The sequence below is a fragment of the Podarcis melisellensis genome (genome assembly GCF_964234715.1).
Source record: "Podarcis melisellensis genome assembly, chromosome: 1".
NCBI lineage: Eukaryota > Metazoa > Chordata > Lepidosauria > Squamata > Lacertidae > Podarcis > Podarcis melisellensis.
The window spans coordinates 84195986-84208922 of NC_138528.1; the positions used below are offsets into that span (position 1 = coordinate 84195986).

At 45.4% G+C, this 12937-nt stretch overlaps 1 protein-coding gene across 1 annotated transcript; it reads right to left on the bottom strand.

Moving 5' to 3' along the window:
- Nucleotides 1-826: 826 nt before the first annotated feature.
- Nucleotides 827-11628, bottom strand: LOC309377307 (dnaJ homolog subfamily B member 6-like). Its single transcript, XM_081924343.1, has 8 exons — nt 11467-11628; nt 10154-10412; nt 8088-8197; nt 6284-6337; nt 4768-4878; nt 4081-4183; nt 2454-2524; nt 827-1553 (listed from the first exon to the last, which is right to left on the bottom strand). Exons 2-8 carry the CDS (start codon nt 10216-10218, stop codon nt 1285-1287), a joined length of 783 nt encoding a protein of 260 aa, XP_081780469.1. The 5' UTR covers nt 10219-10412; nt 11467-11628; the 3' UTR covers nt 827-1284.
- Between the last annotated feature and the right edge of the window lie 1309 nt (nt 11629-12937).

Below are 12937 nucleotides of genomic sequence, written 5' to 3' on the forward strand. Positions count from 1 at the left end.
TCATTAATTGTGCATATTAAGATAATATTAACTATATTGTGAACACTTTATGATATGGAATTTTAATTCACTGTTTGGCCCCCAGGGTGTGTGTCACTCTTGCAGCCCATTTAGTCTGAGAGGTTAGACCACCTTGATCTAGCCTAAAATAGTCTTAAAAAAAAAGAAAGACAACCCCCACTAAAAATGCCTCAAACTACCTGGACACAGAGGTGGGAAGTGTGTCCCTTGTAATCCATGATGTCACTGGTGCTGATAGGTACCTATGACAGTTGCACAACGACCTTAAAACACAGTAGCTCTGCTGATTGTAATGGAGTTGCTAGCTAGGAGGTGACTCATATTTCACTGTAACCTCCAACAGTGGTTTGAGAGAGCTTCATTAACATGTGACCCCAAAATTCCAGATGCCCTCAAACTGATGCCAAAGTTTTGTGCTGTTTTGTTCTGCGAACCCCACATTTTGTGCTGCCACCCCCAAACAAGTACCGTAACTGACAAAGCAAATTGGGGTCACAAGTGGATGCCAAAAAATCCAACCTTGTCTAATCAACTCCAAACCAGTACCAAAATCCGGGGGCCACAAGGACACTCCAAAACCCAACCACATCCAAAACCCTAGTGTGGCCTCTTCTTGAATGTCTTCAGCTTTGCCATTTAAAGAACTACATCTGTGAATGAAGATGCATCACATCTCTGAGGCAGCCCCCACCACAAGGCTGTAGGCCCCAGAGCCAGAGAAATCTTGACCATACTGCATTCTTTCGTCTTGAGGAACACAAGTATCTCCTCCATGGCTGATCAGAAAAGAAAATGGAAACAAACATCACTGTTCCCAACCTTTATTAAACAGCCCATTGCCCTTTGCTAACCTCCATCCTAATGGATCCCATAATTTTCAGTTCTCACTATACTGGTAAGCAAGTAGACTTAGAGGACATGTTTCTGCCTGAGTCTTCTTCAACCATAGTGGAGTCGATTGGTGACTTGTGAGAGTGAAGCTATTCCCTTCGGCATGGGACTGTTTTTTTTCTCTGCCTGAGGGGTGGCATTCACTACTGCATTGCCCCCTCTTCCTTCTGCCCATCCCTCCTTGTTGTCATGACATATTTCTTGGCAGCCAGCCTCTCCCCACTCAGCAGCTGCCTAGCTCCACCCAGAGTCCATTTTGCACCTACTTCTTCTTATCAGTGTCTTCAGTGTGTTTGTATCAGGCACACGTGGCAACAAGTTCCTCCTGACTTGCCACCAATATATGGGATTTAATTCATGTGCATCATGCTGCTAGAACTCAGGGATATGGGATTCATCGTCATCCTCAGTCTGGAACTCATCATGAGACTCGCTATCTGTGTCTTCTGCAGGGGACATATTTCCTGCTCTGTAGCCTTTATTCCTTTGGTTGGGGAACGCATGCCTGATGGTGCGCACCTCATAGATGGGTTCAGAATCGGAGTCATCATGGTAGCCGAACTGAGGTGCGGACCTGTATCTGTTGGGCTCACCATGATGCCCCCCAGCTTCTCTAATGGATGCTCTCTCAGTGGGCACACCTGCAAGAAAGGGCGAGACAGGTTAGACCAGAGGTTTTCAACCTTTTTGAGTCCACGGCTCTCTTAACCAACTACACTGAGTGTTCCCCAGTCTCCTCTGCTCTCCTGTCCTCTGGGCAGCTGCTGCTGCTGCTGTTCCTGGTCTCTGAGTTGCACCCCATCCCAAAGGGAGGTGCCTCCCAGAGGCACCATTTACCTGTGGAGCCAATACCCAGGGCCACTGGCAGACGAAGGCGAGCGGGGGGGGGGGCGGTCTGCCCTGTGTGCCATCCGGGGGGTGACATCGCAGCCGGCACCCCCCAGGGCCCTCGCCACTCACCGCGCACCCCTGCAACGCACACCATTCACCGTGCACACCCCAGGAGGCTCACCCCATGCCATGCACACACACCCCGACGAGCGCCATGCCCCCCACGGGTGGCACGCCACACCCCCTGGGACACGTGTCACACCCCCTGGGATGCACGCCAGCCACCCCCCCGGATGTACTCCGCTCCCGGTAGTAGCTTCGCCACTGCCCAGGGCTGCTGCAATAAACAGCTGTGAAAGCCTTTGGCAGGCAGAGATGCGAGAGAGCATCAGAGGAGGAAGGGAAGGAAAGAGGGACAGAGGCCAGTGTTGCTTGTGGCACCCCTGACCATCATCCAAGGCAACCCAGAGTGCCACAGCACACTGGTTGAAAACCACTGGGTTAGATATATCAGTGCCAAACAAGGTCAGTAGGATCGGACATCACATCCATGAAACTGCAAGACTATCTTGTCTGTGTCTCTCTGCATAGCTTAAATCTGCTTTCCATAACATGGTGGCTGTGAGCACTGGGGCACCCACAGATACATCTGCCCCACACGGGACCTGAGGCTTTCTTAAAAAGTCCCATTCTCTACTTCTGAACCTTACCATTAACAAGAACAGATTTAAGCTCTCCATCCTCTTCAACTTCTACTCGCTCCTGTCCATCCTCAACAATCCTGGGAAGGAGAGAAATGCTGAATAAGTTACTCTGCCAGCAGAGGAGAAAGCCAAATCCAATTGGCCTCCCAAACCAGGGATGAGAAATGGTACCCTCCAGATGATGCTGAACTGCAACCACCAGCAATAACCATTGGCCATGTTGGCTGGGGCTGATGAGGATGGAGTCTAACAACATCTGGTGGGCCACTGATTCTCCATCCCTGCCCTATAAGCTGACAACTGGTTGTAGGAAGAAGTGAACCTTGGTGGGAGAGTCAGCTCCTTTCACATCTAAGAAAGTTTTGCGTGACTAAAAACCTGGCTACATATGTGATGTTACTTTTCCCAGATGCGGCCTAGAAGTAAAATGCCAATAAATGCTGTTATCTTTTATAAGTGTAATTTATAAGTTTATACTATATTTTATGTACCTTTTTATTTATTATTCTTTTATATTAAAATCAATTTCAATGTATGTAACACAGCTCTAAAATAAAAAGATCTGAATGTATGGCTAAATGGGTTGTACAAGAATTATGTATTAAAACGAAACAGGTACATTTTTTGTGTTTGTATGTCATACACCCACACACACACCATAAACATCCTGTCTTCAAGAACAGAAATCAAATCTGAACCTGGGTAGTTAATTAATATTCATATCATTACCTCTCATAAGTTGTTAAATATATCTCTCACTCTAAAAACAAGCAGTTGCATAGTATTTTTTTTTAAAAAAGAAACAATGCACATAATTAATATGGTAATGATGGTCAAAAGGAAGAATTACAGCAGTGAAAAGTCAGATTTGAATTCTGCACTCTCCTAATTCACAGTCTGGGTTTATACAGCCCATAAGTCTGTAATGAGTGCTGGCTCCAGGTTCTGGTGACCCCTTGGGCAAGGGGCCCTCAGTGAGCCCCTCTCCTCACCAAGGCACTGTTGCCCACTTACTTCTCCTCTCTGGGCCCACCCTGATCATTTGTCCACAGCAGAGTTTCCGAAACTTGGCTCTCCAGTTGTTTTTTAACTATAACTCCCATCATCTCTAGCTAGCAGGAACAGTGGTGGGAATTGTAGTCTAAAAACAGCTGGAGACCCAAGTATGGGAAACCATGGTCAAGAGGAAGCTGCTGTTCCATCTCCTTGCTCCTGTCACAGCATACTTGTAGAGGGGCTAGTGAACAGGCAGCAATAGCAAGGAAGACGAGCAGGCCTCAGTGGCTCCAGAGACTGGGCAATGGGCCCCCAGAAGGGATGTGGGCCTTGGCGGTAGCCCAATGATATCTACCCTGACACCTGCCCTTGCTATGGCTTGCCCCTTCTCCTTCTCCTGCCACAACCCACAATAGATCTTCTTGTTCTCTTCCCTGAGTGCCAATGCTTGCCAGCGTTTTATTTGTCCTATTCAAGAACCTTCAAGAACAGACTGACACATGGATACCTGTCAAGTTGCTGTTCAAGGCACAGGAACAGTTCTAGTGAGGAAACTGGTCACCCTAAGAAAACCATGTGACTTAGTGAGTGAAAGCTGCAATGGTTCAGTCATGGCTGTCCACTGGCCCACCCTCACCTTTTGGTTGTGATCTGTTTGCCGTTGACGAAATTCGTTGATGAAGAGTAGAAGCAGAACCCATTTCCTCCACCAGCACATGCACCAAATGGCATTGCATCTCCTGAAAATCAAGATGGCAACATCAGGCCTCAAGTACTTGAGATGAGTGCCAAGAGATACACAGGTAGGAACACAGTAGATACTTCAGTGGACCTTCAGCTCTCCTGGGCCTGGCTTTTGGAGTAGTTTTCCCATCAGGCAGTTTGAGATGGCTTGGGAAACATCCAGGAGAGGAAGAGCCATAGAAAGGGTGAACCTTCCATCCTGGTAACTGCTGCATAGGGAGAAGACCCACTGGTGTTGCTGAGGCCACTAGGCCAAGTGTATGTTCATTTCCTTGAATAAAGAGTCAACTTCACTGAAAAAAGACATCTGATTATTTTAGTGATGACCTGCCTCTGTCTCCAGCCTTGGCAGCTGGTTACTTGGAGTGAGATTTTTATTTTGCCTTGTTCTACCATGTGTGTCTTGGCTCTCTCTCTTGAGTCACCTGAAACTATTTCTCCAGAAACACCACTTATATAGCACTCCTTCTTTCCTTGTGGCAGGTTGTAGGCCAGAGAGATTATGTGAGTTGACAGGCAGGGAGTTAGACCAACTGACTTTTAGGTACCTTCCAGGCCTCTGAGAGGAATCAGCACTTACCAAAGAAAGGGTCCCGTCCTCCAAAGAAGTCCCTGAAGACATCATGGGCACTGCGGAAGTGGAACATATAATCAGGGCTCATGTTGGTCCTAGATGATGCCCCAGGTCTACCTGAAAAAGTTAAAAGGAAAGATATGTCAAAGCCAGGTATCCTGGATATTTGATGAGATGATGGGATGTGGGACACAGGACCTGGAAGTTGTCAAAATAGAAATTCCTTTCCCCATAGCTAGGTGTCCTGGAACCAGAATGCAAAAGCCCAGAAGGATGAAGATTGTTATAGGGCATTGCTGTATACAATCCCCTTTGAACCTCAGCAGATGAGCACCATGAGCAAGTACAGTCAGGACAGTTTAATTTAATGTTGGGGTGGCAAACTTGTGTCCCTTCAGATGTTGCTGAACTACAACTCCCATAATCCCTGACCACATTTACTAGGGGCGATGGTAATTGGAGTCTAAACAAGGGCTACAGGTTACCCAACCCTGATTTACAGAAACACAAAGTAAGGGTGCAATCCAACCAATGCTAATTTCAATGGGAGAGAATGAATCACATGCTTTGTTCTCCTACTGAAACCAATAGGATTCCGAAATTGTGCCCCAGGTATGTAAGCACTGGGCTTCTGAATAGACCCAATGTTCTGGGTGGAACCAGAGACAAACATATTCAAAGCTGAATCTAGTACTACTCTGTAAAGATTTGCTCATGGTCATCTAAATTCCAGTTCAGAAACTAAAGGAACAGAACTTCCACTGACATTATTTGACATTTGTCCCCAGTACTAAAACGGCAAATGTTTGGGTAAAAATGCCTTATCTATTCTTTACACATTGCACATTCTGGATATCACTCTGTTAATCCTGGGGCCAAATACAAGTGGTAGCTTTTAATTGCCCTGTGACTGACCAATGTCCACCCCAAATGAGACTGTGTAGAGATCTTTCACCCTCACCCTGCAGCAAGTTCTTACCACGGATAGCTTAATTTTCTCTTTACAAGAATACCAGGTGTGATCTAAATGTTGAGTGGAGTTGTGTGACCATTTCCTCCATTTTTTTTCTTCCTTAACCCAAAGCAATCTGTGACAAACAGCACTTGGAGTGATAGAGGCTACTTTCCCCTTTCCTCTTCTGTTATTTACCAGCTCAAAATCACACACACACATATTACAGACTTCTTTTTGCCATGAGGAGAAAGGCACAAGAACCTTACAGTAATCTCTCCTCAGACGTAATCTATCCCAGGTTGCTTTAAAGTGAGTGAATAAGTTTATACCATTTTTATCCTACTCTTCCTCCCAAAGGTGCCCAGGGCAGCAAACAACAAAACATTAAAAACAATAGTGTTTTTTTAAAAATATAAAACCAAAACATTCCCATAGCTAACTTTCACAGTTACCAACACACAAGATCTTTTACAAAGGAAAGAACCATGGAACTAGGTTAAATATGTTGCTTGAGTCATCTTATCTTCTGTGATGGAGAAGAATTTTTCTGGACTGCCTGTCACTTACCTCTTCCCAGTAGCCCATCCTTACCCCAACGGTCATAGATGTCACGTTTGTTCTCTGAAAGGGAGAAAGAATAAGAAGTCAACCAACCCGCCATCCGATCTCAGAGACAGTGGTTTCTAACAGCAGCCTGGCATGCCATGCTGGATCTTGAATAACAGGTGCATCACCTGGAAGCGGAAACCACTGTAGGCGCATCTAGGCTGTCAGCATTTCACAGGAGGGATTCAAGCACATACGAGAACTTTAGGTTTGTGTGATTTAAAAAGATGAAAGGGCTCTATCACTCTACCAGCACAACAAATCCACTTGAGAAAAACCAGGACTTTTTGCAGTTAGGAAAGTGATGGGGAATTGCATTGAAAAGCATGAGATGAACAAAGGATGAATGGACAGGTGATGAATGGGCAGAATTGTCATATAACTGTCCCATAAACAAATTGGAACAAATGCTCAATTAAAACCAGACACTGTCTTTAGTCTAACAACTGTGTAAGCTTTGTGCAAGCAAATCTGGATGGATGCTCAATAAATAGTCCACTTGGAGGAGCCCTGCTTCTGCCAGGGTTCTTCCCACGATAGCATATAGTTTGAAACTTGAAAATGCATCTTTGCCACAAAATAACCAGGACAGATTAACCATGGCAAAATAGATTATGCCACTAGGTAATGGTGTATTGAACAGGGTCGCCAGGCTATAGAGCGTGTGATAACCAACCACCACCTGAGCCCAGAGGATTTTAGCCTCAACTGAGGATATTCAATGCAGCAATTGGGGCCTTGGTGAATTATTGACACTTTAAGGTACAGGTGGAAAATACCAGCTTCCTTGAAATGAACAAGAGATACTATCAGAGTCAAATTAAATGGTGGAATTAGTTACAATCAACCTTTTACTGCAGAGAAGACATTTTCAACCAGCAGTGTGTTCAGTCTCTAAGAGAAACCAATAAAGAAGGGGGGGGCACACTGCTCACATACAATTTCTGAAAGCTCTTAAGGCCACTTCACGCACACACCCTTCACAGGTAAGGGGGAAACAATGGCCACCACAGCATGGGGGCAGCCCAATGCATGAAATCACACTAAGTCCTTTGAGGGGGGTGTCTGTACATTGTATAAGGTAGCATTAAGGGCCTATATGAATGTGTCAAGGATAATGAGTGAGGAAAGACCTGTAGTATTCGGGTCTGCCTGTCTATGTTAGCATTTTGCATGTAACAGGTGCCAGAATACACTGCAAACCTTTGGTACAGTTTGCACATCTTTTGAGCCTTTTTGTGTCCTTTTCTTCCAGGTCTCTCTTTTAAATGATGCACTGAGGGCTTATCTACACTTATCTTTCCTCCACTCTTTCCAGGCACGGTCCATGCTTTAAAGCTCCGTGTCTGAGCACCCTCCTCCTTCTTTTTTTTCTTTTTTTCTTTTTTCTTTGCTCTGAATCCACTCTTTAAAGCTCAATTGGAGCAAACAGCAATCTGCTTAAAACCCGAATTGACGTTTGCTCCAACTGAGTGCTAAAGAGCAGGTTTTTGTGAGGAAAGCTCAGGGAGGGAGACCCCACATATTGCTACACTTAGTCCCCAGTAGGTGCAGCAGTGTGCCAAGTGGTTTTGCTTTCCCGTTTTGGCATCCAAGTCATCAAATGAATTTGCTTGGATTTCTTGTTTTAAGCAAAATCCCACTCTTTGCTCTACCACATACTTGCATAGGAAACATGCGACTGGTAAAGCTCTGATCAGGAGGAGGAGAAGTGCTGCACAAGAGGCAGTGATGAGAGAGGGTTGGTGAGAGGTTGAATACTTACTGTCTGAAAGTACTTGATAGGCTTCTGAAATCTCCTTGAATCTCTGTTCTGCAAATTGCTTGTTTTCTGTGTTTTTATCTGGGTGCCACTTTAGAGCTTTCTTCCTGTATCTTTATGGTCCCCCAGAAAGCACAATGGATGATAAAAGTCAGTATCCCTGTGACCATTTCTACAACTACAGATTTGTGTATGGTTAGCCATATTTTTCCTGACACCAGGGCGAGGAAGGGAACAGACTCCTATCCCTAGTCTCCATTTCTTCCAGATGCAAAAAAGACTCAGACTTTCCCTCAGCAAGCTTCTCATTACTTCATGGCATGCACTATGGCCATCCAAACCATACCGGTCTGTCTCAGCTTATGTGAGGGAATATTCTATGAAACTCCTGTATAGATGGCACCACACACCAGGGCGAATTGCCCACATGACATCACAATCTTCTCAGAATTGTTGTGGGGAAAGAGACACCTTTTCACACCTATGCTAAGACTTCCTACAGGTATTCAAATTCTGATGTGTCAAGAAATGACCAAAAAAGTCAGCTATCCCAGTCCAACATCACCACAGATTCTGTGGGACGATCAGCTGAAAGAGTTCAACTCTCAGGAACTCTTGACACGGATCTTGGTGGCTGCCAGAACTTAATTGCCCCCCAAATGGAAAACCTTAAGGGTCTTGTGTTAGCTAGGGTGGGAAACCCTCATAAATTATATGTTGGCAAATGCTTGGAGGATCCTGAAAAAATTATGTGCTGTTTGATGGAATTTTATTATATATACAGTGGTACCTCGGGTTACATATGCTTCAGGTTACATACACTTCAGGTTACAGACTCCGCTAACCCAGAAATATTACCTCAGGTTAAGAACTTTGCTTCAGGATGAGAACAGAAATCGTGCTCTGGTGGTGCGGCGGCAGCAGGAGGCCCCATTAGCTAAAGTGGTGCTTCAGGTTAAGAACAGTTTCAGGTTAAGAATGGACCTCCGGAACGAATTAAGTACTTAACCTGAGGTACCATTGTACAACAAATACAGACACACTAAAAAACCCCAAAAACCTGCCCTCAGCAAGCCTCTCATACAAGAGGAGTCAGGGAACCAGCCCGATTATCAGACAGTGAGGCAACCTACTAATATAACGGTCCAGCAGTAGATTCTGTAGTACAAGGGTAGCAAAATATGAATATTCAGTGGTATTATTCTTTCTTGTGGTAATATATTAAGAAGCATGGTTTCCAAATGCATGTTTGGGCTAAAGAATTCAGCAGAGTGAAGCAGCTGCTTCATGTAGAAAATTCTGGCTGGGATGGGATGAAGAATGGTGGCAAGGTTTTGGAGGACTGAGGTGTGCCAGGAACTGAACCCTGGCATAAGGTTTGAGCCCTGGCATTGGAATAGGTTCTGAGTCTAAACCCTAGTGAGCCTTGTATCAAATTTTCATGGTGAGAGATAGAACCAGGGTACTAGTGCTATTGCCTAATTAAAGGAACCCTCATCCTATTCAGGTGAGGTACGTGAACATTGCAGTAGGCATCCTTTTAGAAAAGGCCCATTATCCTTTGTGTAAGAGAATCCCAGAACAATGGAATCTGGTCATCCAGTCCAACCTCCTGCTCAATAAAGGATTTGCAATGCAGGAAGGAGAATCTTTCTTTCATGGAGGTTGAAATTTACAGTGTGTTGTTTTTTTAAAAGTTGCATTTTTTTAAAAAAAAATCTACTTTGGGGGGGGGCTGCTGCTTGATTTAGCAGGGCATCCTTTTCATCCATCATTTTTGTTGCTGCTGCTGTTGATTTGCTCTAGCTGATTAATCAGTTAAATGTTGCAACCTCCCCAGACTATGCCTAAACAGATGCCTGATCTCTAGGGGGGAAAAATAACCGGCACCTATCATGCTAGAGCCCAACCGTCTCTTCCTTCCTTGACACCAAAAGTATAGCAAGAGGTGAAAGGTAATTTAATAACTACCCTCCAGACCCCATATTGACTGAGAGACTGAGAGGGCAACATCTCTCTTAAGAACATGGAAGGTGGTAATGGGGTGGACATGGGGAAGAGGTACTTACGCTTTTTTAATGTCATCCAAGGAAGCATTCCGGGGGAGACCCAGAGCTTCATAGTACTCAACCATGGTGGATTGATGTTTCCAGCAGAACCAGTGAGCAGGATGTAAACACAGAAAAAGCAGCCAGGTGTTGATTATTGTCTCCGGGTGTCAACCAATGTCTTTGGGTTATCAACTGAGGTTAGAGGTGGTCATGGCCATCCACCCGGCTGGGTAACCCCATGCGGAGTAGCAAAAGGCAGTGGTGTGGACAGTTGACCCTACGGCACATGGAAGAGAACTTATACCAGCGGGATGTACATTAGCATCTCCCAAATCACAAAGAAAAGGCAGTTGTGGAGGAAGGAGAGCTACGTACTTTTATACATTTTTGTCATTTCACATGACTCATATAAAGCCATACTGCCTTTATATAAGCTGAAGATAGTAGCAAAACTACAAGCTTTAGAGTTTTTATCTGGTCAACTCTAGTTTGTATCTCCTCTCCCCCCCCCCCTTAGTTTGTGTTATCTTGGTAGCCTTACCTCCATAGACTTAAATGTGTAGTAAAATGCCAGTAGCTATGTAGGGAAGGGCCACAGCTCAGTGGTACAGCCTGTGCTTTTCACGTGGAAAGTTCAATCCCAGGCATCTCCAGGTAGGCCTGAGAATGTCCGCTTTCTGAAACCCTGCTGTGTTGCTGCCAGTCAGTGTACACAACAGGGAGCTAGATGGACTATTGGTCTGACTCAGTAAAAGGCAGTTTCCTATGTCCCCAGAGGTTTTGCTCCTGTGTGAAAGCTGGTTGATCTATTCCCGTTAGTGTAATTATCACCCATTTCAGAAAATGTCATTGCCGTGAACTATAAGTGGTTGGCACTGTGAAACGTTTAACCTGGAGCAGGGAAGGGGGAACCTGGAGCCCGTTAGATGATGGACTCCAGGGCTATCAGCTGTCATCAGCATGGTCAAACAGTTTGGGATGATGGGAGTTGAAGGCATACAATATCTGAAGTGCCACACAGGTTCTCCACCCCAGTTCTAGAATTTAGAGTTGTATGTGTGGTTCTAACTGGTACAACTCACTGTGTAAGCTGAAACAGGGGAAAAAAAACTGCCAGGCTGCATGAGAACCTCATAGCCCCATGTGAGTTGTCTTTGCAAAGGAACAGTATCAAGGGCCCCAGAAGAATGGAAAGACCTCTGCTCTTGGCAAGTGTAAAAGAACATTCTTTGTTTAAGGACAGCGTCAACGCTCCACTACCAGTTTCCTTCTTCTCACAGTGACCTACCCGCTGTGAATCCCCACCCCATTCACAACATGACCAGGCCTACCTTATTGTGAAAGGATGAACTGTCCTGGCTGCATGGTGGGCACAGTTCTAAGGTCTTGCAGGTGTCCGTTCACACCTGCACAGGCCCAGTTGCTGCCAGATAGGAAGGGACAGGGAAAGGAACTCTGCAGCAGCCTAGCATCCAGTTCCGTTGCTGATTAACAGCAGCAGCCAATGGGATGCTCCAGCCAATTATGATGTCATCTCTTTGTATTTTTCACTTGGGAAATTATAAAATTAACCACACATGGGACGGAGGAGGAAGAAAGAGAAGGATGCCTTTGGCCCATGTTGCTGATCTTGCATAATTATGATATCCATAATTATGAACTATTATATCCATAATTCTTATTTTCCCCACTCATGCCTGAAAGGCACTGGCAGGCAACAGAAGTACTTCCAAGATGATGCTAGTCATGAGGACCGAAGCAAAGCTTCCTAGAGTGGGTGCTTCTGCATAACAGCCGGAGAAGATGGTGCTACTCCCTTGCCAATTTCTCTAGGAAACATCTGCACAATCCACCTGCTACGTGTCATCATGAATTTCAACAATTCCGCCCCATTGTCACCCTCCATTAGGGTTGCTGGGTTCCAATTTCAAGTTTCAGAGAATTAGATGTCTTCTGGGGCATCCAGAAACAGAACCTTCCCTTTAATAAAAGCTGCAGGGGAGATGGTGGTTCAAATCAGAGTGATGACTATGATGGGAGAGTGGAGCATAATCTTCCCTGCCTGCAATCTTTTTCAATGAAAGTAGTGACACAGGCAGCTGCACACCCAGCTGCTATTTGCTCCAATCAGGGAAACATACAGGTGCTATACCAGGTGGCAGGGGTGTGGTGAGGGAAATTTTCTTTAGAAAAACTGCATGAGGAGAAAATGTATTGTTAGGAGTTAGTGAGGGAGCAGGGGTCCCCCATATCCCTGGGTGCCAGATTTTCCCCTCTAGATTATTGGATGCTGGGGTTTAATCAGAGCTGACAGGCTGAGCTTGTTTTTGTGACCAACAGAGGGAGATGGTGGTCCTGCCATTAAGCCATCTACAAAAGACACAGGTAACTGAGGGGGAGGTTGCCAGGGCAACATGAGCATGGTGTCACACAGGAAAATTGTCACCTTTTAAAACTAGGCTTGGAAAAGCAGGGAGAAGGGGAGCAGTTGGTTGGCAAGGGGAAGGGGAAGCAGGAAATAGATAGAACTCCATGCAGAGGCTGAAAGAGAACCATTCTGGCAGGCTGGGACAGAGGCATGGGAATGGTTTGCAGGATCCTTAGGCTCCAATGCTGCACTGCTGTAGGGAACAAACCCCTCTTGAGATGCAAACACTCTAAACTCTGCACTCCCTCCATTGAATGCTTCCGGTGTAAATATGTGTAGAATAAACCATATTTGTTAAAAACAGAACAGACTCCTCCACACCTTGATTCCCTGGAATCTTGCTACCTACTGCTCAGCAGAGATTGGGGGTCGAT